The following is a 27,311-nucleotide window of genomic DNA, read 5'->3' as shown; positions in this document are numbered from 1 at the left end:
CAGCTCCTACCACACTATGCTTTTCATTAATTTTCTCTTTGTTAAATGGTCATATAGTTTTAAAGTAGGAAAGAATTCTATTTTCAGTTTCTAAAATTGCCTATGTAATTCCATGCATATCTAATGCTTATTTTTGTTATGGTTTTAAAATAAGCTATTCTCCTCTGAAATATTCAGCATATTTTAATGATGTTTTATGACTGATTTTGGTAATCTAATATGAAAAAGTCAAAAATGATATACAGGTGGGCATGTTCATTATTTGGGACCTATATTAGAGAGCCTTTATTTCTTTCTTTAACCTGTTACCTGAAAATAATTTCCACAAAATGAAACATTTTAAATCTCTACACATGTCATAGTTTACATTTAAGGTGCCCTTTCTTATCAATATTTAAAAATTCATTTTATTCAAGAACTAGTGGCCCGGTGCATGAAATTCGTGTACAGGGATGGGGGGGCTCCCTCAGCCCAGCCTGCACCCTCTCCAATCGGAGGAGACTGGGGGACTCCGATGGCAGGCACCCCCCGGCGGGGCTGAGGCGACTGGGTGCTGCCATCTTGTGGCTGTGCGTGCCGCCATTGTGTGAGGGCGTGACAGTCAATTAGCATATTCCCTCTTTATTATATAGGATTTTTCTTGTACTTTGCAAGAAGATCCTTAAACAATTAAAATCTTTTTTTGATTGTCTATAGTTACTCTGATTTTAATAATTTTCCTTCCTTTGAAACTTAGGTTTTTTTTTTATTCATCCCATGTGGCAAGTTACATTTTTCTTTCTTCCTAGGTCGTCCTTTGCATGGAGCTGATTCATCTCTCATTGGAAGGATTGTCCTATTATCACACTTATGACAGATTCTTTTTGGGCATCAATGTTCTGCTTGGTTTTGTGGGATGGGCATCTTATGCTTCTTTGTTGATTATCAAGTCTCATTCAAGCCTTACCAGAAGTGTTAGTAAAGAAGTTAAGGTATGTTTAGAAAATATCATGATAATTTAGACGTTGGTGTAAAATCACAAAGATTGAGCAAAGAAACTGAATAAACTCAATTGTAATGAGTTCATACATTGTGCAAGTTGTACTAAACTCTTCTATTTATTTTTTAAATATATTTTTATTGACTTCAGAGAGGAAAGGAGAGGGAGAGAGAGAGAGAAAAATAAATAGTGAGAGAGAATCATTGACTGGCTGCCTTTTGCACGTGCCCACACTGGGAATTGAGTTGACAAACTGGGTATTTTCTTAAGCTCTTTACACAATCTTATTTAAGCATTACCAACCTTGATAAGTAGATATGGAATTATTGTTCTCATTTTATAGATGGGGTGAAATTAAGTCTTGGAAAAGTTTTGTACTTTGCTCATACTCATAGTCATACAGTGAGCAAGTGATAACATCCATGGGCCATCAATATTTTGATTTATCACATTACAGGGCCATCCCTGGTGACTTACATTGAAGAACTTCTTGTTTGGCCGGTGGTTGGAAGGGAGAAATGACTGAATGAACACACTGTGCATTGGCAATGGAGAGAGAAGTGTGGACAGCATGTCAAGTTGGAATTTGGATAGGAGCATTATTCCAAATAAAGATTAGGTCCCACAGTTTATTGTGGATTAAATGGGCTTTTGTGAGCTAGTCAGAGAACTCAGACAGCATTTATTAAATTACTAGTAAGGAGAAATATGTTCCAAGTTCTAAGTGACTTATTTGCAAACAAACATTAGGAACATAGTCACTTTTAAACTGAGAATTGCCTTATTCACCCATTCCATGCTATCCAGCTTTTTCTTCTCTACTGTCCTTCTCCAATGACAGAAAAATGCATTTCTTAGATTAACCATCTAGTTGTAGAACTATTGAAAGAAATACATTTTTTTCACTTTATAAAATCTCTTAAAAACCTATCAATCAGTTAGCATGAGTTTGGAAGTGTTTCAATATTTTGTTTGATTTTCAGAAACCAAGCCATCTCCTGCTGTGTAGTTTTGTGGCTATTGGCATTTTAATGGCATTTTTCCTGCTGATTCAAGCCTGTCCCTGGACTTATTACGTGTATTGCTTGTTGCCAGTGCCCATATGGTATGCGGTTCTAAGGGAGTAAGTAACATATCTTGCTGTCTTGTTTTTCACTTCACTGTCAGATAAATCTGTATTTAAAATGCGTTAGATTTCTGAAGCATAGTCATCAACCATATTTATAATACTCTCAAATCTCCAAACCCTCTCACTTCATTTATGACAGCATAAATGTTGCATATAAGTATCCTTTTTGTTTTACCTTTTTTAAAGAATTAATTTTAGAGAGGAAGGGAGAGAGAGAGAAACATCGTGTTGTTGTTCCACTTATTTATACATTCATTGGTTAATTCTTTCATGTGCTCTGACCAGGGATCAAACCTACAACCTTGGCGTATTGGGACAATGCTCCAACCAACTGAGCTACCTGGCTAGGGCCTTATTTATTTATTTATGTTTACTTCATCTTTATTGCTTTAGGGAAGCATTGTCCTTGTTGCTTCTTTATGTATCTTTTATGAAAAATGGAGTAAAAATAAAATGACTGTACTATATTGAGTGAACTATAAGCAGAGTAACCCATATTTTGAACTTGTCTTGTATATCTCAGTTTCTAGTGTCTCTTCATGTTTCATAAAAAAATTTGCACTTTTTCCTATGCATTTTGCCCCTCCTTTCTTAGCTATCAAGTCAACCTGCATCAATGAAACTTTGTAATTAAATCAAATCTGTTAAAGTGTGCATACAAGATTAGTGGATATTATTCACTTGTGCTGTGGTTCTAAAATGCCTTCTCACAAGTTGTACTTAAATGGGTTCTTACATTGTAGAAAACATCAGAGCTCAGGCAAGTTTCAAGTCCTTTAAAATAAAACCACTATTACGTTAGTCTGGTTTATGTTCACAGACTCAGATCTTGTTGGCATCTGTACAGTATATGCACAGTAACCTAGAATTTAAACTTAGTATCAGGCATCTAAGCATCTTCAGAGCAAACCAGACCCCACAAGCCGAGCAGGGAATGAGAGCCCAGAATAAGAGTATTTTCAGGATTAGCCAGCATGTCTGTCCTGACACAATGTGTATTTCGTTTTAATTTTTGTTAACTCCAGCTTTGACCACCTCTTCCATCCTTTGAAAACATTTAGTATTAAATACATTAAAATGTTAAAAATATAAAAATTAGCCCTGACCAGTGTGGCTCAGTTGGTTGGAGTGTCATCCTGTGCACTGAAGGGTCTCGGTTTCGTTTCTCATATGGGCATTTTATCCCCAGTCAGAGGCACATACAGGAGGCAATTGATGGATGTTTCTCTCTCTCTCTGTCTCCTTTTCTCTCTATCTTAAGTCAATAGTCAATAAAAATTAAGTTTAAAATGTCAACATCCTATATAATAAAAGAGGAATATGCTAATTATCCATTATGCCATAATGTCACAACCAATCTACAAGTGGTGGAGAGTTGCAGGAGGGTGGGGCAGTGAGCTATGAGCAGCGGAGAGCTACCAGCGGCGGTGGGCAGGTGGCCACCTTGGGCAAGCGGCAGCGAGCTACTCGAGCACAGATTCATGCGCAGGGCAACTAGTTTTAAAATATAAGGCAAAATGACACTGACAAAAGAATATACTGTTACTACTTAATTTGAAAGAAATGGGGTTGCTGGATATACATATGTAACTTAGATTTTTTTTTTTCTGGTGTCATTTACTCTGTTTTAAAATTTTTAGAATGAAAGGTTTAACCTTCCAGAAAATTCTTCTCTACTCCCAAACCCCAAGGGATTTTGCAAGGGTAAAACTTTTTGTTCTAAAATTTTTTAAGGGTAAATGACACTAGAAAAAATCTTCCAAATGATTTTACAAAATCATCTCTTATCTCTCTGTGCTTATTCACTGTTATGAACAAAAAAAAAATTCATCTTTTGCCTGGTGTTAGCTTTTTTTTCCTACTTGGCATCTTAATAGTTTTGATAACATTATGTAGCCCTTGTTTTAAATCAGCAAAAAGGTCATAAATCAAGTGATACTGACATTTTGTAATTACTTACTTAATAATGCACTACAAATGCTAAAAATTTTTTTCCAGTAATTAAATATCAAAAAGTACTCAAGTATATAATACATTTTAAATGGCTATGAATTAATATTTAATTATAATTACTATATAATTAGTGACATCTTAAAATGGGTTTGGAAAAGGTTATTTAGCTCAGTAAAAAGTACAATTAAGATTTACTCTAACTAGATAAGAAAAACCTACCTTTATTTCATTAAGACAGTTGAGATTTCAAAATAAGATTAACCTTAGTGAATTAAAAATTATTTTCCAGTTTTTATTCACTTGGGTTCACTGTATTTTATTTCTGATATTGTATCTGTAATTATATAAACACTAGAGGCCCGGTGCACGAAATTCATGCACTGGGGCAGGGGTCCCTCAGCCTGGCCTGCACCCGCTCACAGTTTGGGACCCCTCAGGGGATGTCTGCCTGCAGGGGGATCGGGCCTAAGGCGGCAGGTGGACATCCCTCTCTCAATATGGGATCCCTCACTCTTTACCACCCACCTGCTCACTGCTCCTTACCGCAGCCGCAGAGGCGGGAGAAGCTCCCGCCACTGCCACTGTGCTCACCAGCCATGAGCCCAGCTTCTGACTGAGCAGCGTGCCCCCTGTGGGGAGCACATTGACCACCAGGGGGCAGCTCCTGCATTGAGCGTCTGCCCCCTGGTGGTCAGTGCACATCATAGCAACCAGTCATTCTGGGTGTTCCACCGCAATGGTCACTTAGGCTTTTATTATATAGACTAGAGGCCCGAAGCATGAAATTTAAACAAGGGGATCAGCCTTCACAGCCATGGTGGCTTGCCTTGGCACTTGCAGCCGCAGCAGCTTGCCTTGGCCCTAGCAGCCCTGGCTTTGTCTGGAAGGTCATTCAGAACATTCGGAAAGTCGATCGGCTGTCCAATCTAATTAGCATATTACACTTTTATTATTATAGACTAATAGCCCTGCGCACGAATCCATATGCTAGTAGCTCACTGCTGCCCTCCAGTAGCTCTCCACCCACTGCCCACCCTCCTGTAGCTACCTACACTCCCCTCATAGCTTGCTGCCCTGCCCCCTCCTGTAGCTCTCCACCACCTGCTTGTAGCTCGCTGCCCCACCCTCCTGCTGATCCGTGATCTGGTCGTTACGTGGTCGGTCGTTACGTGGTCGGTCATTACACTTCACAGCATAATGACCATTTGCACATTACATCTTTATTATATAGGATGGGTATGATTAAACTATGATCAAATAAGGCTCACTTATTGTCATTAATATTTTTAAAAACAAGCAATTTTTTGTGATCATTATAAAATTAATCCAGAAATTATAATTTTTACTAAAATACTTCTAGGTTTCAAAAAAAGATTTAGGTCAGTAAAGCCATTGAAACAAATCTATTAAAGATTCTCTTCATTTTAAAATAATTTGTGAATTACATATTTCCTGATTCATAGCTTTGCACAAAGTTTTGATTTTTTACTAAATATGGCCTAATTTTCGATTCAACATAATCTTTTTATTAAAAATCTTGCTAAACAGATACCAAGTTATTCAAGACCTTGTCACATCACTGTTGACCTTCCCTCCTCGTCATTTCGTTGGATACCTGTTAGCCTGTGCCCTGGGAATTGAAGTATTAGTAAGTAATTTACCACATTACAGCATAGTTATCTCTTTCACATTTATGTAACTCCTTTAAAATGACCTCATTTTTTATTTCTTCTTTGGAACATGTTACTAGGTTCTCAGTTTTTTCTACCGCTATATGCTTACTGCTGGACTTATTGTATTTGCGGGTTGGCCATTTACCACTCAGCTGTGGACGCGAGCAAAGGTATACGTACTCTTTTTGACACTGGACAGTTAGTAGTTACTGGTTCAACATGTGTTTAACTTGGGGAACTGTTCATTTTTAAAGAAAAGAGTGAAACATGTCCCTACATGGAGAGTCTGGTCCTTTTGACTAGAGGATGGAGGTTGCTTTAAGATTTCAGTGATTGCATAGATTTTCATATCAAAATGAGCCTGTCATATGGTGACTGAAAGACTCAAGGAGCAGAGGAGCTCATATGGTGACTGAAAGACTCAAGGAGCAGAGGAGCTGTGTCCTTCTCTGAAGTGCTTGCTAGATTGCTTTAGCCCTAAGTATCTGAATGATGGAGCAGCCGAGGAACTGCCCAGAGCAGCGGCTAGAGGATTGCTCGCTCTCTGAACTCAGATCACAGCTGTCACCTCCTTCCCAGCCCTGTGCCACCTTCATTCTTTTCTGGAGAAGCATATGTTCATGATGGATTATTTTAAAAAATAATTATTCCTAAGTTTCTTCCTTCAACTAGATAGAGAATTATAATGTACTTCTACAAGAAATACACTTATTTCCATTTTGATACTTTTTTTTGTAATCCTCACCTGAGGGTATTTTTCCATTGATTTTTTTTTTTAGAGAGAGAGTGGAAGAGAGAGGAAAAGACATAAATATCAACCTGAGAGAAACACAGAGCCCAGGCCAGGGAGGAACCTGCAATAAGTACATGCTCTTGACCAGAATGGAACCCAGTACCCTTTGGTCCACAGGCTGACGTTCTATCCACTGAGCCAAACCAAATGCTAAAATGATGCTTTTTTAAATATATATTTTTATTGATTTCAGAGAGGAAGGGAGAGGGAGAGAGAGATAGAAACATCAATGATAAGAGAGAATCATTGATTGGCTGCCTCCTGCACACCCCCTACTGGGGACCAAGCCCACAACCCAGGCATGTGCCCTTGACTGGAATGGAACCTGAGACCCTTCGTCTGCTCTATCCACTTAGCCAAACCGGCGAGGGTCATTTTGCTACTTGTTGATGGAGGTAAAAAGAAGATAAGAATATCTTCTTTTTACCCTCTGAGAACTAGTAAAATTCCTCAGTGGGATTCTTGGTCATTTTTGTCATAATCTAAATACAAAGGTGTTTTTTCTCATTTCATTCCTGGGCTCAATCATTTGATTATGATTGCTGGCCAAATTGCTTACAGATATAATCAATATACACTATAATGTAAATTGAAAGAAGCACTTGCCTTTTAATTTCAGGCCCAGGTTAAAATCCTGTCTGTTTCATTTACTAATCATAGGCTGATACTACTTATACTTCAACATTTCTGAGTTCAGTTTCCTCATTTGAAACTCTGTGAATAATATAACCTATCTCCCAGCTTATTGTGAGAATTATGAGATAATACCTATATACTACCTATTACATAAATGATCCTTCACAGACAGTAACTCCATTACTTTGTAAACAGATATAAGGTTTTGAATTTTCTCTTTGATTCATAGCCATATAGTCTGTGAAACATTGAAGACTGTTTTCTCTACCATATTTGCCTAAAAATAACTTTTTTTTAAATTTGTTTTAGAGCATCTCAATGAGTTGGATTTTCTTCTGTTTGCTCCTGGCAGCGTTCCCACTGATGCCTGTTGTAGGACGAAAGCCAGATATCTTTCTAGTGTATGAACAATATTTTTTAACTTATTTTCTTTCCAATACAATTATTTTTCTTTACACTATGAAATATGAATCTAATCTTGATCATAAGTTTAAAATTATACAAACTAGAAGTTAAAATATTAATACCAAACCATTTGTCATAATTTTTGCCTAGACTCTAGGAGCCATTAAAGCTCCCTGGCCTGCCTCTGGGCCTTCACAAGAATGACATTGTACCAAACAGTGATAACTTAAAATACCACTCCCCCCGATTCCCACTCCACTCCCCCAAAATCCAGAAGCTTTCTGTATCTTTGTATACTGGAAAAGCTTTCAATGAAAAAGTCTTCTGTTGCCAAAACAAAGAGGTTTAAAAGCCATTGATGTCATCTCTGTCTTTGCCTGTGAGCATGTCCACACTTTAAGTCTTAAAAAAATTAAATTCCTATTCTAATCTGAATGTAAAGATCTCCATGGAAAGAAACTATACTTTGACAACTTTCTCATTTTAATCACTTTGACTGTTAGAAAATTCTATATACCTTTCTTGAATTCTCCATGCTACTATTATATTTATTTCTTTTCAATATATCCTAAATAAATCCATAAAATAATTGGTTACCTTTGCTTTTAACTTTTAAATTATTATCAAGTAATCTATTGGCTGTGTGTGTATATTTATGCATGTGATTGACAAACTAAATAATCATTATTTCATGTAACATTTCCTTTCTTATTCTCTAATTATGTAATCATCTTTGTTACTTTCTTTAGAACTCTGTATAAATAATATTTTTAGCATTTTAACCTAATCTTTAATAGATGAAAGTATGTCTTTTTTAATTGAGGGAAAGTTAACTAAACAATATTGTTAAGTATGTGTTAATTTTAAAGTATGTGTATCTATTTTGCTACTTCATTTTGATTAAACCAAAAGACTCAGACATTTTCCATTAGTGTAGAATGTCTAATGTTTTCATATGCTCTGTGTTCAATCAGCATCTTAAGAAAATTTGAAATTGTGAATTGTGTTTTCAAACAGAATGGGTGCAGGCCTGCTGGTCCTTCTGCTGTCCCTGTTTGTTGTAACTTCTCTCATAAAAACAAAAGATAGTTTTGTAAATGACAAGCTATTGTTACACCTGTTACAGGTTAGTTACAGATTGTCACACTGTCTTATTACTAATGATATACCAAAATGTATCTACGGTTGTGTTTAATTACATTGCTCTTAAGATGTCATCATAATCTATCTAATACCTACCAGCTAAGAAGAGAGTTTTCTGTTTAAGATATCACATGGAAATATATTTTTTAAAAGTTGTGAAATAGCAAAGAGGTCAACAGAAGGCAGCTCAGAGATGCCAGAGAGCAGGTTAAGGAGGCATAAGAGGCATCTCTACTGACCAAAAACTTGACCTGCAAGGGCCTCCTCTAGACTGAGATTCTGTGTTGTCCTCATTGGAAGTGAAGGCAGCCCCTGAGTATGCTTATATGAAGAATAGCCAATTTAAGGCTTCAGAGGATGTCCTAGGAGAAAATAAACTTCACCTTGGTTGGTGGCATTGTTGTGGTATAAAGAACTATGAACTTGATATTTCAAAATTGAGTTAATTGCCAGTTATGTTGCCTACTACATGTGTGATTTTCAATAATAGAACTTGAGTCTGTTTTCAATCTGTAGAGATAATATCTAATAGTGTTGTGAAAATTAGAGATTATAATATCATTCTATAAAATGAAGCATTTCTGTAGATAGTGAAAACCACATTTTTTTCTTTTAAACAATAAAAAAAATTAAAATCTACATTTAGAACTCTGACCAAAAAAACTTATATGAGTCTACTCAAAAAATGTACTCAGAACAAAGCTGAGATAATGGAAAGTATTTCCAAGAACACTCTGAAATAAAAATATATGCAGCACTTCAAAGATGTCATTCTTGAAGAACAACAGAGAACACATAACAAGAGAAGAAACATTTTGTCAAGGTTCCTACCAACCATTGGAGTGTATCTTTCATTTTAAATGGTGTACTGACTGGCTTTTCTGTAAAGCCAGTAGCAGCTTTGATGGAATTCACTAGTAATACTAAGTACTTTGGCAGTAGTGAATGTTTCTGAATCTCACTCTAGAGGAGCGAAGACTATCAAGTGAAAATTCTAACAGACTTTGTTAGAAATCCTTTCTTATCAAAAATTCTCCCTAGATTTAGCATCCATTCATAAGTCTTTCCTAAGTATAAGGTAAAACTTTTACAAAATTCCTCTTTACATTAACTTTATTAATTTGCATCAATTCCTGAACTGTGTGCCATATTTTTCATTGATTCCAAGGTACGTATCTGAAATGAAAAAATGTCTTATAATTGAAAGGATCCTAGGATTGTGTCATAGCTTCATTGATAACACTTTTGTTGTTCTTCCTTCACTAAAAATATAAGAGTAACTTAAATATAGATCTAGGATTTGGTGGTGAGGTTGCTAATCTGATCTCTAAGAGAGTTTACTTTGTCCACAGCCATAACTTAGCTGATAACTTCTTAAAGTGGCAATTGGTCCACTAGTTCAGGGATCAGCAAACATTTCTCTAAAGAGCCAGATTGTAAAGATTTTGGGCTTTAGGGCCATGTAGAGTCTGTTGTAAATTTTCATCTCTACCTCTGCAGTGCAAAGGGAGCTAGCTATAGGAAACACGTGATTGTGATCCAATAATATAGTATTTCTAAACACAGGCCCCAGGCCTCTAAGCTGTAATTTATCAACTAGTTTATGTGTGTTCCCTGAAGAATATTGTACTCCTTGTAGTCCCAGTACCAACTGAATACTCAGGCCACAAGTACATGTTGAATGAATAAATGGATATGAGATAAATGGTGAGAGCCAGAGGTGGGAGACACAACCACCTACACTAAACTCTATGCACCTCACCCTCTGCATTTCCATGATTTAGAAAAACTTCAAGGTTAATAATGAATACTTCTAGGTAGAAAGAGTGTGATAATGTTTGCCCAAATACTCTTGCAGGTGTAAAATGCCTCATTTCATGCTTGTCAAAGATGACCTTTGCTTAGTGCAAGAGTTCTAACTCAGCCCTGGCCACGAGAAGGTGACCTGGTCCAATTTCAGTAGCAGTTTTGCCAGATTACACTTGTTCAAGCACTTTGTGAAGTGTTCTTATATAAATTAGTCTCTCACCACCTTCTCTTTATTTCCGTGTGTTGTATTTGTTTTCAGATGCTGAGCACAGTGCTTTCCATGTGGGCTGTGTATAGCACCCATAATAGCCTACTTAAGAAACAAGGACTTCCTCTTACTAATCAGGTGGTTAGCTGGATAATATTAGGTAAGAGGTCAGTCAAACCAAATGAGGTAACTTTACATCATCATATTTTAAAATTATCAATTTGCATCTATATTATTATTATTATTAAAAGACGATTTTGTTGCCGGACAATAATAATAACAGCTATTATTTTTATCACTTGCTGGCATTTGACAAAGAAAATTGGAACTTTTATGAACATTCATGTATTAATAAGAATTACTTGATAGACTATTTATGACATGATAATAAGGCTGTATATTTATTCACATCTGATAAAAACCTAAGTGCAGCCAGAAGAGAAAACAGTATCTTTTCTGTTTTCCCCCTCCCTTATTAATAATAAGGCATCTGTGACACTCTGAGACCATCAAATATCCTTGTAATCAAAATTTCTTCCTAGATTTAGCATCCATTCATAAGTCTTTTCTGATATAGTCTTTGTCATGATGGCTACAAAATTATTTTCTAGCTCTAACCCTCCTGCATTTACCAAAAGGCTCTTAGCACTCTTAAGAATCCTCCCTTCTTAAAATATGTATCTGGTGATGATAACCTTATTAGAACCACACAAATGAAAAAAATTAGAAGCTATTTGTCCAAAAGTATCCTATATAATAAAGAGGTAATATGCAAATTGACCATCACTCCAACACATAAGATGGCCACCCCCATGTGAACACAAGATGGCTGTCACGGTGGCCTGCAGGGGAGGGCAGTTGGGGGTGATCAGGCCTGCAGGGGAGGGCAGTTCAGCGTGACCATGCCAGCAGAAGAGGGCAGTTGGGGACAACCAGGCCTGCAGGGGAGGGCAGTTAGGGGCAACCAGGCTGGCAAGGGAGGAAAGTTAGGGGTGACCGGGCCAGCAGGGGAGGGCAGTTAGGGGCGACCATCCGGCAGGGGAGGGCAGTTAGGGGCAACCAGGTCAGCAGAGGAGGGCAGTTAGGGGCAATTGGGCTGGCAGGGGAGCAGTTAGATGTTGATCAGGCTGGTAGGGGAGTGGTTAGGAGGTGATCTGGCTGTAAGGCAGAAGTGGTTAGGGGCAATCAGGCAGGCGAGCAGTTGGGAGCCAGCAGTCCTGGATTGTGAGAGGGATGTCCCAGATTGGAGAGGGTGCAGGCTGGGCTGAGGGACATACCCCTCCCCCCCCCCCAGTGCACGAATTTTGTGCACCAGACCTCTAGTTATAAATACAACTTGCATGGTCTTAAATTTTGCAGTGACTTGACTTTGAATGTGATTATCTTTACATTTAACTCAGTACATATTGACTAGTGATAACAGTAGTAGCTAACAGTTATTAAGCACCTACTGTACCTGAGGCACTATGCTCAGGGAGCATTTTACAGGTGAATTGTATTCAAACCTCACCACTTTTTATGTTATCTCTACTTGACAGATAGAAATACTGCTCACATGCCCCATGGTTAACACTTAATAAGTGTTTCTGCTAGGGTTCTATCGCAGGTCATCTGTCTTCATACTCTGGAGTATTGAACTCCAGGCATATCGCCATCCTAACTAGAGGGATTACAAAGTTATGTACATTTCCATTCCCCCTCTCTTTTTATCTCTCCTCCCATTGGAGTAATTGCTTTCTTATGCTGTGGGGAAAGATTACTTCTCTCATGCATGATGAAGTCCTTTCTCCTCTCTAATTTCCAAAGGAGCACACTACAACTCTCAATGAATATTTTGCAGTGAGAAAACTTGGAGGAGGAGTAAGAGGTCTTTTGCACTAAATGCCTAATTAGGAGAAGAGTTGCTGAATCTTGAATAATATATTTTATTATTTATAGAACATAAGTTATTCATTTAGGGGTTAATATTACAGTGAGTGAAGCTGACTATAAATTGAGAAAATCTGAACCAAAAGTTGGTTAAAACAATAAGATATAATTTTAATTAAAATATTAAGTTTCAAATTTCTCACAGAAATGATTAGGGCAAATATAGCCTCATTGTAAAGGTCACACAAGCAATAGAGTTATATGTGATTATAGATTACTTAGTGCTTCTAAACTCACATGTTATGTGCCTCTTGCTGACACGCCCCTGTGTGTTTCATTGCAGCCTCCTCCTTCGTGGTGCCCCTGCTGAGTCCCAGGAGCCTCTTGGAGCGATTGTTTAGCATACTTGTCTCCTCGATGTCAGCCTACCTCCTCCTAAGCACAGGGTACAGACATTTTAAAATTTTAATTTAGAGTAGCAAGTTTTAAATGTTGGCATTTCTCTTTGAGCATTTAATCTCTAAAAATGAACAATGTTGTGTAAATCTTGAGGAATAAATTATAAGTATTTTCTGTAATAAGAACTGTATATGACTTGAACCATAACCTTTAATTTTCTTTTTCTTATAATCTTTCTGTTTATTTGCAGAAGTGGCTAAAATGTTTTATTTTAGTATTAGAAAATTCCAATTGATTATGGAGGCATTTTAAGTCTCAAACAATGATTGAGAAGAGTTTTACTTTTGGTTGCATTTCTTTCATGTACTTTAACTTAGGCTTTGATCATTCATTCTTCTTTGAATTTAATATTTTATTTTTACTGTTACATATATCACAGTCCAAATAGTCCTTTTGATTCAGAAGACTTTTAGAATATTTTCCCAAAAGTTAAAGAATGCATTTTTATTTAAGATTGAATTTTTTTTTTACAGAAGAAAGAAATACTAGCAGTCTAATTTGTGGTAGGTCCTGAAGTGTTCTCTTGAACTCAGTGAAAACAGTGACATGTATCTTCCCATCTACTTAGAAGAAAAAAATTATTCACTTGCTTTTGAATTTCATTTCATCTGTACTTAAATCCTTATGAGGATGAGAAATGTGCACATTATAACAAACACCAAATAGAATAGGCAAACCAAATAACCACCACTCATAGTTTGGCCCAAATATAGGATCTGCTTTCAATTAGACTAAACCTAGGGATTTACCATTGTGCTGTCAATGGATTCTTCCCATATTAGTTGATTTTGTAAAAGCATTCTGGGTCCAAGACTTGAGTTCATTTTGGGGGAAATTTAGGTGTCCTAGTTCAGTTTTAGAGAGATGTTCTCATAGTAGACCTTAACATCCTAAGTGACCTAGATCCCAGGAGTTCTTCTGTTCCCCAGATAGCAGATGATCCACTAGGTGCTAGACTTCCTCTGACCAAGGCCCCCACACTCCTATCTTTTCATTTCTCTCCGCACAAACAGGTCTGGGCACAGTAATGAAGATGTAATATGTATAATCAACATAGACATTTTCACCAGTTACCTAATAAGATCCTCAGATGGGCTTGCCTTCAGACTTAGTACTTTGAACTCTGAAGTAAAGCTTGAAGTCTATCAGCATATTCTTACTCAAGAGTGACAAACATAATGAAATCTTAAAACTCTTCATCTTTTTTCCCTTTATTGGTGAAATTATCTCTCTATATAAAAGCCTAATATGCTAAGTGTCCAACCATTCATTCAACCAGTCGCTATGATGCGCACTGACCACCAGGGGGCAGACACTTCGACCGGTAGGTTAGCTTGCTGCTGGGGTCCAGCTGATTGGACTGGGCGAGATGGGCCGGACATGCCCTGGAGCCCTCCTGCAGTTCCTCCCCGGCCTCTAAAATATTTCTTCTAATTAATTTTCTTTCAATGTGCACAAATCTGTGCACTGGGCTTCTAGTAGAATAAATAATTTAGTTATAATCAGAATCTATCAATGTGTAAATGTATATGTGAATTGGAATATGCATTTTTTTGTCTAGATAAAAATCAGAATATAAAATAATTTCTGTTTTATCCCACCATTTTAGGGTGACACAACTTTCATTAAGAGATTACACCCAGAGGTTGCCTTAGGAAGTAATGTTTGACAGGATCCAGGAACTTGTGTATATTCTACACAGTCACTTAATAATCAATAAGCCCTTTTCTTTTTTGGACCTCCAAGTTCTAAAGCACTACACAGATTTAAAGGAATGTATAGTAGATTAAAAATTGCAAATAAATCTAAACATAGATCTGATTTGCTGGATTAGAAGTTAAAAAAGGATAATTAAAGTTGAATTTTGAGTGAAAAGGTATTTCATAATGTAGAGTTGAGTTAGCTATGTAACTAACATTAGGGATAAGCATTATAGTGTTTTAAATCATCAATTTAATACTCATGAAAGATACCAAAACAGATTATCCTAAGTACATTTATTTTAAGAAAATCTAAAAAGTAAAAATTTACACCTAGTGAGTGTGACTTTACTAATGAATGTGTTAAGAAATATATTTTTTAACATTGGAAAGTACATTTACCTTTGCAAAAACATTCAACAGATGTAGCCTGAAGCAGCACAGTCTAATAATTTCACTTAGAACATTTTCAGTGTCAACTCAGATTTGCAAAACTTAGCCCACATTGTCATCTTTTCACATCACTGTTTTAGGCAACCTGGAGGGTTCTCTATGGATATTAGTGAATAGTCAGAATTATAGGATATTTTTAAAAATTCAGTTTTATTACTTTAAAGAAAGACAGCAATAGTAATCCTAAATTCTAACTTATAATGCATCCTTGATTTTATGAATAAAGATTTATTTTGTAATCAATATTTAATTATTTTTATGCAAATAGAAGCTATTGTAATACTTGAAAATAATTTCCTTAAGTTGGTTAAAATTTCCCTCTGAAATTTTTTATATGATCCCTTAGCACACTATAAAAGAAAGCTAAATGCCTTTCAGCCCTGTTTGATTTGCAGAGACCAAACTAGCAGATCCCGAGTTAGTATGGTTTTATTATGTACACTATGATGACATTTTACTGGTGTTTCAGTATATTAATTCAGATATGCAGATTTCATACAAGATATTGATTATCTAAAGAAATGAAGCCCTAGCCAGTTTGGCTTAGTGGATAGAGCATCGGCCCACGGATTGAAGAGTTCTGGGTTCAATTTTGGTCAAGGGCATGTACCTCAGTTGCAGGCTCAAACTCCGGCCAGGGGCACGTTTGGGAGGCAACCAATTGATGTGTCTCTCTCACTATGTCTCTCTCTATGTCTCTCCCCAACCCTTCCACACTCTATTAAAAAAAAAAAAAATTCAATGGAAAAGTATCCTCAGGTAAGGATTAACCAAAAAAGAAGAAAGTCCCATAGGAATATTTATTCATCTACATTTTACAGAAGAAAGTAATCATAGTTTATAGTTTTTGTAAGGAAATAAATCTGTAGCATAGGTGGGCCAGAGAGTATGAACTGTTGTTTGCTTTTTACTTAAGAACAATGCCAATTTATAATAGCACCAACAGCCTATGGGGGGGTCCTATTTCATCATATTCTTCCCAAGATTTGGTATTTTTATTTTAAAATAAGAATATCAAATGCTTTTGTAACAGGTCAGAAATGGTGTAGCTTTTTATAACTTTCTGTGCTTGTTAAACTAGTGATATTTTCTTATATGTATATTATCTCTTCATCCTCAGGCAGTCTTCTATACCAAATGATTGTGTGTGCTTCCTCAAACCCAAGTGTTCCTTCTGCCCAGTCTTCAGTGCTTTAGTTTTATGATCTGTGGTAGAGTTTAAAGCATATTGTTTATTTTGCTTTCTCATGTTTAGAAAATAGTACCACGTGGAAGGAATAGAGTTCAAGAGCTGAAAAAGTTGAAAGAGAAATAAAGGGTTTTTATGTTTGGGTTGGTTTATTTGATTTTGTTTTGTAATTTCCAGTTAGGTAAGTAACTCACTCAACAAAAGCTGTGACCTGGGCCTGCAGGGGTGACGAGACTGACACAAAGGTTGTACAAACTATCAGGGAGGACACATAAAGAAACATGATTAAAACAGTGTGATAAGTACTGTTGTAGAGGTTTAGGGGATTGCAAATGTTATCCCAAACTAAGGCCCAAAAGGATTGGAAAAGGCTTCTTCTGTCACTGGGTTATCTCATAAACATTTCTCCTTTATCCACCTTGTGTTCCAGCCTAGAGATGTACCATGCTCACTCGTGAAGAGTAGGTTGTTTTCTGTTTTTCCCTTCAGTAAACAATATCACAACAAACATCTTCATACGTTTATTGTAGTGCATGTGTCTGATCATGTTCTCAGGGAATTTCTTGAAGTGATGGATGGTATTTATGGCAGAGAATCTAAGGAAAAAGAGGCCAGAGCCTCTGAGTAAATAGTCAGGTATTGCATGTTTTAAAAATTCTTATAGCACACCAGTGTGCTGCGACATACTGGATGAAAATTACTGGGTTAGAGCATATGAATATTTTTGGGACTCTTGATGCATAATGTTAGATTGCCTTCCAAAAAGTGTTTTATTCCTATATAGAGAGGATGCTGTTTCTTTTTTCATTACACTCTTCTCAACATTACTTTTTAAATTTTAGGTAAATATAAGTGAATATGGTATCTCCCTATTGTTTTGATTTCCATATCAGTTATCAATAAGATCAAACATACTTTTGTGTATTTATTGGCTCTTTTTGTTGTTTTTGCGAGTTTTATGTTCTTATATGGCAGCCTTTTTTTTTTTTTAATTTGGAACATTTCTCTTGCTCTTTTCCTCTGTATACCAGGTATTAATAATTTCAACTTGGAAATTATCTTTTTACCTTTGTATATATTTTTTGTGTGTGTGTGTGTGTGTGTGTGTGTGTGTGTGTGTCATTTACTTTATAATTTATTTTTAAATATCTCTACTATTTTAAACATGTCAAGATTTAATATATTTCAAAAACAGATGGTGTTGGAGTTGAAATATAAATGTTACTTTCTACTTCTTCTGGAAAATTAAAATTTTTGTGATATTGTGCCTTAGAAATATTAAGATTGTTTTAATTTTGAAAAATACTTCTCAATATAAATTTGCATTTCAATTTATTTAATGTTTTTGTCTTTTCATTTCTACCCTCCCACTTTCACCCCACCCCCACCCACCTCTTAGGTATGAGGCTCTCTTCCCATTAGTATTGTCATGTTTGATGTTTGTCTGGATACATATGGAACAAGAAACCCTACAACAATCTGGTGTTTCCTGCAAACAGAAGGTAGATTGTCAAAATCATTGTTGCATTTATCTGAGAATATTAAAATACTCTATAAGGAAGTTGCAATGTTATTTCATTAAACATTCTTTCTACTTAAAATTTTATGCTCTTTAAGTCATTAGTAATTAAGTTAAAATAACTTAAACAATTAGTTTGTAAGGAAATTTTTTACTTATAACAGAAAAGCATACCATTGTTTTATAGACATTATAGAGGATGGGCTTTTTAAAAGAGATTATTTGAGAATCCCTGATGTGAAAATCATTAATATAGGGGAAGGAATGGAGGAGGAGGGATGTTATCCCATTTTCCTCTATCTTTACATCTAATTTTTCTTTCTTTCAATTTATTTTACCTGGAAGAATATTTATGTTGTCACAAATCGATTAATGAATTTGATCGGAAAGGTCATTTATGTTCCCTGCCTTGTTTTTCTCCTTCTAGTCATCCTAATCCAAAATGCTTATTCTGTCACATTAGTGATTATGGTCTCAGACCAAATCTTGGACTGTTTATTCCTCACAGTATACATTGAATTTCCTAAAAGCCAATCAGATTTTAAGGACACCTTTATTATCCTGAGGTAGAGCGTTAAATTGATGTCTCTTGCCTTCATTTTAGAACTGAGGTAATTATGAGAAATTATTGATAGAATATTTACAGTTTTACTGAGGTCAGGTAAAATGAATATTGCAGAACAACTCTTTCATAATTCATCTGTTCTTAACTGGTTCCACTTGAGTTTATAGAGAGGAATTGGTAATTTAGAATAATTAATTTCAATAAAGAAACTTTATTGAAGTATATTAAATAGTTACTGTTTAACTTTCAGTCCTGGAATATTAAAATAATACATTTTGTTCAAATTTAAGTAAATGGTCAGGTTGTCCTTAATATTAAATATTAAGAACTCTAATAAGTAAATATTAAATATTAATATTTGTAATATTAAATTTTAAAATGAGGTTTATTGTGTCATTTTTTATGTTCTATTTTTTTACCTGAAAGCAGATGTTCCTTATTCTAGGAAAGAGTATTAAAGCATCCTAAGAACTTACTGGCAATTACATAGAGACTGAGGGATAGGGAAAGTCTCCCTTTAAACTTACTCATGATTTTTTGGAAAGTATGAGGGATTAAGCAAGAATGCACCGATCTTCTTGGAATTGAGTGACTTTCTATTTTACCAAAGACAGAAAAAAATTTGTTTTTCTTATAAAGAAAAATGATATCTCTACAAATAGAATTAAGAGAAGAACAAAGAAACAGATATTTAATTTTATCATGCTTTTAAATATCATACCATACCTGGGTTTGAGAAGATCAGGACACTGAGAAATCAGGTCTTAGAAAAATGAAGAATTATATAGGGATTTAAAAGTGAAGCATAAATAGAATAAGAAAAAGCTCAATTCTCACTTTTATTACACATATAGCAATACTACAATTCTGTTCAGTACATTATTATCAACATATTTTATTTTTCTGGCAGACTTTATTAAGGTGTAATTAAGCTATAGGAAAAGATTTATTGTTGATTTTTTGTTGTCGTTGGTACAAGGAATCTTTCTAGCAGTTGTAACTTAGACTGTCAGTTTGCCTGTGGGGATAGAAGTAAGAGAACTGTTACTGTGCATTCATGTGTTTCTTATTTCTCCAAGGTCACCAGTATCTATTTCTCCTACAACACTGATATAACCCAGTTTCGACAGCTCTGTCTGGATGACATCCGTAGGGCCTTTTTCCTTGTATCCTTCACTTGGGCTTTTGTTTTCAGTTGCTGCAACCCCCCATTTAATGGAGTAAGAGAACGTGGAAGACGTCCCTGCCTGTCACTGTTGGTGGTATTGCCGTGGAGAGCATTTAACTCTCCTCTCAACCATAATTTTCTCATAGTTCACATTGTTAAAAAAATGTTTGAAACTATAAAAAAGCATAAAGGCTGACATAAATAAATATGTGTGTATTTCTACCATCCATATATCAACAGTTAATGTTTTGCCACATATGTCACATTTTTTAAAAAATTAAAACTTTACAGCTAAAGTTAAAGTCTCAACTCCCAACTCCAATCTAATTTCTTCACCTAGAAGAAACTGTATTATGAGTTTGGTTTGCATCTTTTATGTGTATCCTATACTAGACTCATGTAAAATGTACCTCACATATTTTTGGATCACATCAGAGGAAATGTTGTGTGAAAGTTACTAGAATTCAAAGTTTGAAAGACAGTATGGCAGAATAAAGTCTCACTTTGGGAAGGCAGGCTGACCAGCTTCAAGAAATTCACAGGGAGGTGTTTCCTTTGAACTTACCATGGCGCAGAGCTGGACCTGAAGCCCATGTGCCCATGCTCTCCTCTACCTCTTGCTTTCACTCTCAATCTTGCCTTCTCTTTTTTTACAGGTTCCTTACACTTAGCACAGACAAGTAAAACACTTCTTTCCTTGAATCCTGCATCCCCCTAAATTATAACTTCATTTTGTTTTTTTGTTTGTTTGTTGTTAAATATATTTTTATTCATTCAGAGAGAAAGGGAAAGTGAGAGATAGAAACATAAATGATGAGAGGGAATCATTGATCGGCTGCCTCCTGCACTCCCCCTGCTGGGGAATCGAGCCACAACCAGGCATATGCCCTTGACCAGAATCAAATACGGGACCCTTCAGTCCGCAGGCCGACGCTTTATTCACTGAACCAAACAAGCTAGGGCTTCATTTTGTTTTTTTCTGTTTACTTCCAAGCTCCTTGAAAGAAAAATCTATAGTTGCTGCTACCATTTCCTCCCCTTTATGTACTATACCCTCAAGCCTGGCACGCAGTGTGTGGCACATGGTAGCTCTATGAGTATGTGTCAGGTGTCTGCTGAAGTTGTCCTCTCAGTGTTGGCAGGGCTTCCTGATGGCACAGTCTAATCTGTTTAGCTTTACATCATCACTCTGCACCATTCAACTCCATGGGCTTCTCTCTTCTTTTCCCTTGACTTCCAGGACAGGATCTCTTCTTAGCTTTCTATATAATCTCTGCTCTCCTTCACTTAAACTTATTCTTCCTTTGTCTGATCTTGAACCATGATTTTCTCCAGGCTTTGTTGTTAGCCTTCTCCTCTTACTGTACCTGGAAAATGTCATCCTCTCCCATAGCTTTGAGCGACACTTCTGTGAACATAACTCTGAGATCTACTTTTTCAGTCTTGACCTTTCTCCTGACCTCAAAAGCCATATTTCCAACATTCTGCTAGGCATCACCAGATCTGTGTCCCAAACTGGCTACAACTGCCCACCCCTTTCCAAAGTTGATCTCCTGCAGGTCTCATTGCATTTAATGGCATTGCCATACTCTCAACCACTCAAGCCATCAAACTTGTCAGATTTAACTGCTTCTTGTCCAGTTCTGAGGTCCCACTGTCTCTTCTCATTCTCCATTTCCACTCCCACTGTGCCAGTTCAGACTTTCCTGTCCCTAACATGGACTTCTGCCTCTAATTATTTCTCTCTCTGATCCAGATAGCACACTGTTACTGGTATTTCTATCATTCATCTAAAATGTTTGCTAGTTCTTCATTGTCTCCACAATGAAGTCCAAGGATTTTTATTAATATGCCACCAGTCTATATTTCCTGCTTCATCTTCCACTGAATAGTCTTTATTTTAATAAACCTTAAGCTTTTTATCACATCTGTTGACTGATTTGTGACTGTCATTTATTTTTCCACTATTTATCTTAAAATTTCCCTCATACTTCTATATATCAGCTTAGTCTTAGTCACCATCTGGTCACTTGGAGACTCTTTCATTCATGTTTATAGTCTTTGTGCCTAGCTCTGCCTCTGATAAACACCAGACAGTGCTGGTCGGTTAGTTGATTGGTTGAATGGATGGATCCATGGGTACATTTAAGGCTCAAGTCACCAGAGAGAAACATCAATGTGCAAGAGATACATTGATCAGCTGCCTTCATATGTACCGCAACCAGGGATCGAACCCGCAACCTAGGCATGCACCCTGACTGGGAATCGAACAATGTGACCTTCCTGTGCTTCCAATGAGATGACGCTCCAACCAACTGAGCCACACTGTCCAGGGCAATATCTACTTTTTACTTCAGCACTAATACAAATGTAGATTTAAGAAATTTTCCCATGTCTCATTCTCTATTGAATTATCTTAAAACATGATATTTACTTGTGTAGTGGGCAAACAGCAAGCATCTATGAATTGAGACAGTATTTTAGCTGAAAATGTCTATCACATGTACTAGGTCTACATTCTCCTTTTGAAAAAAATCATTAGTGGCCAACTGTAGGCACAAAAATCGTATTTGCATATGCTAGAGAAGAGGAAAACAGTAACCTTCCCAAGATTACTAGTGACAACTGAGGATGACCTCCCAGGCCTCATTGTACTTAGTACACTGCTTCTTCAATCTGGTTCTTTCCTAAGAAGACAGATGGCACATTCATTTACAACAATATATGATCAAGTGTACAAATGAGAAAGCAAATTGCCCTCATAGTAAAGAGGCATATCTTTTCTAAATGAAAAAGAAATTTATATAAATTCTGTCTTGTTTTGGCATTTCCTTAACTATTTTTAGGTTTTCTTCTTAGTGACAGCATTTTTTGGAACTGGGAATATAGCTTCTATTAACAGGTAATTTTAAATTAAAACAGCATATATATACATATATATACACACACATATATATAACCAAAAAGTAATACAATTGTGATTTTTGTAATTGCTTTATATACTGAAGGATATATTGTGGAGATTGATATATACCTCATTCATTTTAGTGGTTTTATAATGTTCCTTGTATGTTTGTGTTTTTAGTAAGTAGAAATTTTGAGAAAATTCATTTAAACATCCTTTTCAGCAGACATTCTTTTAAAGTTACAGTGTAAATTCTAAAATCGTTTTTATTTATGTTGGTTCTTTAGCTTTGATCTTGCCTCTGTCTACTGCTTTCTGACTGTGTTTAGTCCGTTTATGATGGGAGCCCTGATGTTGTGGAAGGTTGGTTTTCTTATTTTCTTAAGATACTAATTAATTAATATGGTGAACTCATTGTAACATTAAGATTATATAACAATTATGTGAAACTAAGGTTATATATAGTCATTGTGACAAATTTAAACAGCATGGAAAGAAGATACTGTCTCAGACACTGCAGAACGGGAGGTGGGACCCTCTAGCCTTTACTCCAAAATATAACTGATCTTTTTGCTTCACTCTTTAGCTCACTAAACTTCAAAAGAGTAGAAATTCTATGTTAGTCCAGGAAGTGCTATCAAAGGTGATTAAAGCCTGTGGGGAAGTGCAGTACAGATCAAAACTGCTTTGCTCCTCAAGATTTAAGGGTCCCAGATCCATGTTCCTCAGCCTCGAGACTGTTTACTATATTAATCTTTTCCCAAATCCATGACCTAGAATTGATTCATTCATCCAACAAATATGTCATTGACTGCTTACATTCAGTAACGTGCCAGGCACCAGCTGGGTGCTAAGGATACCAATATAATGACTAATTCTCAGCTCATCAGGGGTTCATTCTCTTCAGTGAAATTTAATTAGTGTACTTTCCCTTCGTCTCTAGGGTCATTTTGCTTGTCTTATTCTCTCTACCATAGTGCCTGGCACATTTTACAGAGTTAGTACAGTCCTCCCTTGGAATCTGAGAGGGTTTGGTTCTAGGACCCCTCACCCACCCTGCAGATTCCAAAATCTATGGATGCTTCAATCTCTTATGTAATATGGTGTGGCATTTGCATATATGTAACCTACACACATCCTCTTGATTACTTTAATCATCTCTAGATTATTTATAATAGCTAATATAATGTAAGTGCTATGTAATTTGTTATTATAATGTTTTGTTTAGGGAATAATGACAGAAAGAAGTCTATACATTTTCAGTACAGATGCAACCATTATTAGGCCTAACTACATCTATATATATAAAAGCCTAAGCAACTAAACAACCGGTCGACCGGACGCTAGACGTGCACTACCACCAGGGGACAGATGCTCAACACACAGGATCAGGCTCCCTCCTGTCTGGATCGGGCCTACGGGGATTGGGCTCCCTCCTGTCTGGATCAGGCCTGCAGGGATCGGGCTCCCTCCTGTCTGGATCAGGCCTGCAGGGATCGGGCTCCCTCCTGTCTGGATCGGGCCTGCACGGATTGGGCTGAAACTGGCTATCCAACATCCCCTGAGGGATCCTGGATTTTGAGAGGATGCTGGCCAGGCTGAGGGACCCCACTAGTGCACGAATCGATGCACTGGGCCTCTAATAGTACATATTAGCAATAATGTAATTTTTCTCCCCAAATATTTTCAATCCATAGTTGGTTGACTCTGTAGATACAGAGGGCCAATTATATACATATATTTGTTTAGATAAAGTGACTAATATCTACCAAAAATCTGATTGCCTTCTATTCAGATCACAAAAGTAATAATTGTTAATAGTATGTATCTCTTAATAGGATTAATATCCTATTTTTGTTGTTATTGCACTAATACAAATGTAACTTTAAGAAATGTTAAAAAGATGTTCATTATCTCATGTCTCGTTCTCTAGTGAATTATTTTAGAACATGTGCTTCCTTAATCTTAATTTACATTTTTTATAATGGTGGTTGCTCTTTTCTCAATCTTTTAAAGACGATAGGCCTTTAATTTAAAACAAAAAAATAAAGCAAAAGTTTTCATTAGAATGCTAGACCTTTAACCTCTGTCCTCATTCAGTGAGCTTTACTGACAAAATGCACTTCAAAAGTCTCTCTGTGGATGTGGCTGGGAGCGAGGTCCTCCTGAACTCTGTTGTAGTCACATACCCTTCACTTGAAAAGGAATCTTAGGCAGTCTTGAACATTTCTTTTCCATGTCTCCTCACTCTCCTCTTTTTAAAAATATCAAATAATATGTATTTTTTATAAATTGGTCATAGGAAAACAGCATCTCAAAATATTATCAGTGTTAGCTCTGGATTATGGATTTTCAACCTCTATAAATTTTATTATGCCTTTCTCATTGTTTTACAGTTTTTTACAGTATGTATGAATTTCATAAACATAAATAAATTAGTATTAACGTAAAACAACCAAAGCAATGGTAAAGCAGCTGAATTATGTTTATGGAGTTATAATATCAAATAACCAGATGGGTTCAGGGATCAGTGAATCCAATTATCAGGTTTCAAAATTTATTTGATTTGGCCATTCTGTGCCTTTCACACCCTCTTGGAAGCATTTGAACATGGTCCTTAATATAAGTAGTTATGAGGAACAAAAATTTGTAATAGATTTTATTTGGAATGTGGTGATATTATTTTTTTATACTACATATTCTATTGATGTAGATTTTAAAGTCAGCTTCATCACTGTTCTGTGTGTCATTGGTGTCATGGTTTTATTTCAACATTCGCTCTTCACTAATATAGATAAAAGTCATTTGAGAAACTGAAATATTTCTATAAACAGGAATAACATTTATTTCAAAAAAGCTTTTCAAATGTTTCGGCTGTTCATGGCATCATTTGTTGTTCTTTTAAACAGATTTTTATCCCTTTTGTTCTGGTGATGTGTGCTTTTGAAGCCGTTCAATTAACTACCCAGTTATCATCAAAAAGGTAAGGCGAATATTTAAGAACTATTGGATTTGCCCACTTTTTGGAAATGAGGGTAAACATTTGAGGATATTTGGTATGATTACTGTTAAGACACTGTAACATAGATTGTTTATTATAAAAATGAAAAAAAGATACTTCACCCTTTTAGTCAGAGTTCAATTTCATTAGAGGAAATCAGTTGATCAGTCTCTGGTAGACAAATATGCTTTCTTAACAATGAAATGTTATTAGAATATTATTAAAGCTAATGAAGAGCCTCCTTACAAAACAGTAAAACATAAATGTTAAATTTTTATGGTGAATAACTTGTATGTTATAGATATAACTGTGCCTACAAAACAAGGGATATCATTCTATTTTGGGGATTATTTCTTAAGTATGTATTAAACAAATGTATTAACATTATTTCATTTTGCATGGCTTGAAATTAACTTCTAAATGTCAATAATATACATAGTTTCTTAGTCTTGATTTTTACATATTTGACAAACAGAATGGAAAGTACTCTTTCTGAGTTTGGGGGAATTTCTGGAGCAGTCAGTCTTTAGCAATCAAGCCTCTGGAAGAGAAGCTATCAACTCTATTATTTGCTTTTTTAACCAATAAAATTGCCTTATCAGCACTGGACTGAAAGACACTTGAGATAAATATGAAGCTTTTTAGCAGTTCTGTTATTCTTGGATCAAACTAGCATATTCAGTGCTGAAAGAAGTAACTAATATTAGAATAAATTTGCATGTTCTTCTTGATGAGTTTAAGCTAGAACTGGGCTTAGCATATTATTATGCATGTGCCATAATAAAAAAAGAAACATATTTTTTCCTACTGTTTAAAAATAGTAGAAATCTGGTTTCTAGTTTTATTTTGTATATTTTTGCAGGATATTTACATAAACTTAACATTGAAAGCATTTAAGCCTTGTCAATATCACATAAAAGATAGTTACTTAACTGGTAACTAATAGGTACTTTCTTGCAGTTATTAATGGATAAATTTTTTAGAAGAGATTTTAATTAATGTTTAAATATAAAGAGCTGGGGGCATATGGAGTGAGAAATAGAAGGCTCATCAAAATGAATGTATGTATGCATGCGTATATTTTTGTGTTTGTTTGTGTGTACACATGTACCCCTGTATGCACATGTGTGTATTAACTCTATCCTGAGACTAATGCAGTGAAAAACTCAACACAAAGGGAAAAACTGAGGCAAAGATGACAAAGTTGAGGCTTTATAAATGTCTTCTCTTTTGCCCTGGCCGGTGTGGCTCAGTTGGTTGGAGCGCCGTCCTAGGCACTTGAAAGGTTGTCGGTTCAATTCCCAGTCAGGGCACATGCCCAAGTTGGGGGTTCATCCCTGGTTGGGGTGCGTGTGGGAGGCAGCCAATCGATGTTCTGCTCTCACATCATTGTTTCTCTCCTTCCCCCTTCCACTCCTTCTAGAAGTCAATAAAAAAAAAGTTTTAAATAAAATAAATGATTCCACTTATACAGCATCTTGAAATGGCAAAGTTATAGAAACAGGGAACACATTATTGGTTCCCAGAGGTTAGGGGTTGGGCAGGGCTCTGTGAGAGGAGGATAGGTGTGGCTGTAAAAGAGGATCATGAGGGAAGTGTAGTGATGGAAGCATTCTGTATCTTGACAGTATCAATGTCAGTCTCCTGGTTGTGATACTGTACTATGTTTTTGTAAAATGTTACCATTGGAGGAAACTGGGCAAAGGGTACATAAGATTCTTCTGTATTATTTCTTGCAATTGCATGTGAATCTAC

The 27,311-nt window shown here is 36.0% G+C and overlaps 1 protein-coding gene across 1 annotated transcript in view; it reads left to right on the top strand.

Annotated features, from left to right (window-relative positions):
• Positions 1–27,311, top strand: part of PIGN (phosphatidylinositol glycan anchor biosynthesis class N) — an 82,105-nt gene that overhangs the window by 39,726 nt on the left and 15,068 nt on the right. Inside the window, exons 15-27 of the mRNA XM_028157610.2 lie at positions 789–971; positions 1,963–2,102; positions 5,610–5,709; positions 5,812–5,904; positions 7,473–7,564; positions 8,586–8,694; positions 10,780–10,888; positions 12,941–13,043; positions 17,798–17,900; positions 19,562–19,648; positions 22,497–22,552; positions 22,843–22,918; positions 25,465–25,538. Coding sequence (XP_028013411.2) covers positions 789–971; positions 1,963–2,102; positions 5,610–5,709; positions 5,812–5,904; positions 7,473–7,564; positions 8,586–8,694; positions 10,780–10,888; positions 12,941–13,043; positions 17,798–17,900; positions 19,562–19,648; positions 22,497–22,552; positions 22,843–22,918; positions 25,465–25,538 — 1,325 coding nt within the window. The remainder of the gene's footprint in view (positions 1–788; positions 972–1,962; positions 2,103–5,609; positions 5,710–5,811; positions 5,905–7,472; positions 7,565–8,585; positions 8,695–10,779; positions 10,889–12,940; positions 13,044–17,797; positions 17,901–19,561; positions 19,649–22,496; positions 22,553–22,842; positions 22,919–25,464; positions 25,539–27,311) is intronic.

The sequence above is a fragment of the Eptesicus fuscus genome, chromosome 12 (assembly GCF_027574615.1).
Source record: "Eptesicus fuscus isolate TK198812 chromosome 12, DD_ASM_mEF_20220401, whole genome shotgun sequence".
Classification (NCBI taxonomy): domain Eukaryota; kingdom Metazoa; phylum Chordata; class Mammalia; order Chiroptera; family Vespertilionidae; genus Eptesicus; species Eptesicus fuscus.
Note: the sequence above shows the minus strand (reverse complement) of the source record. Positions and strands in the feature narration are given on the sequence as shown.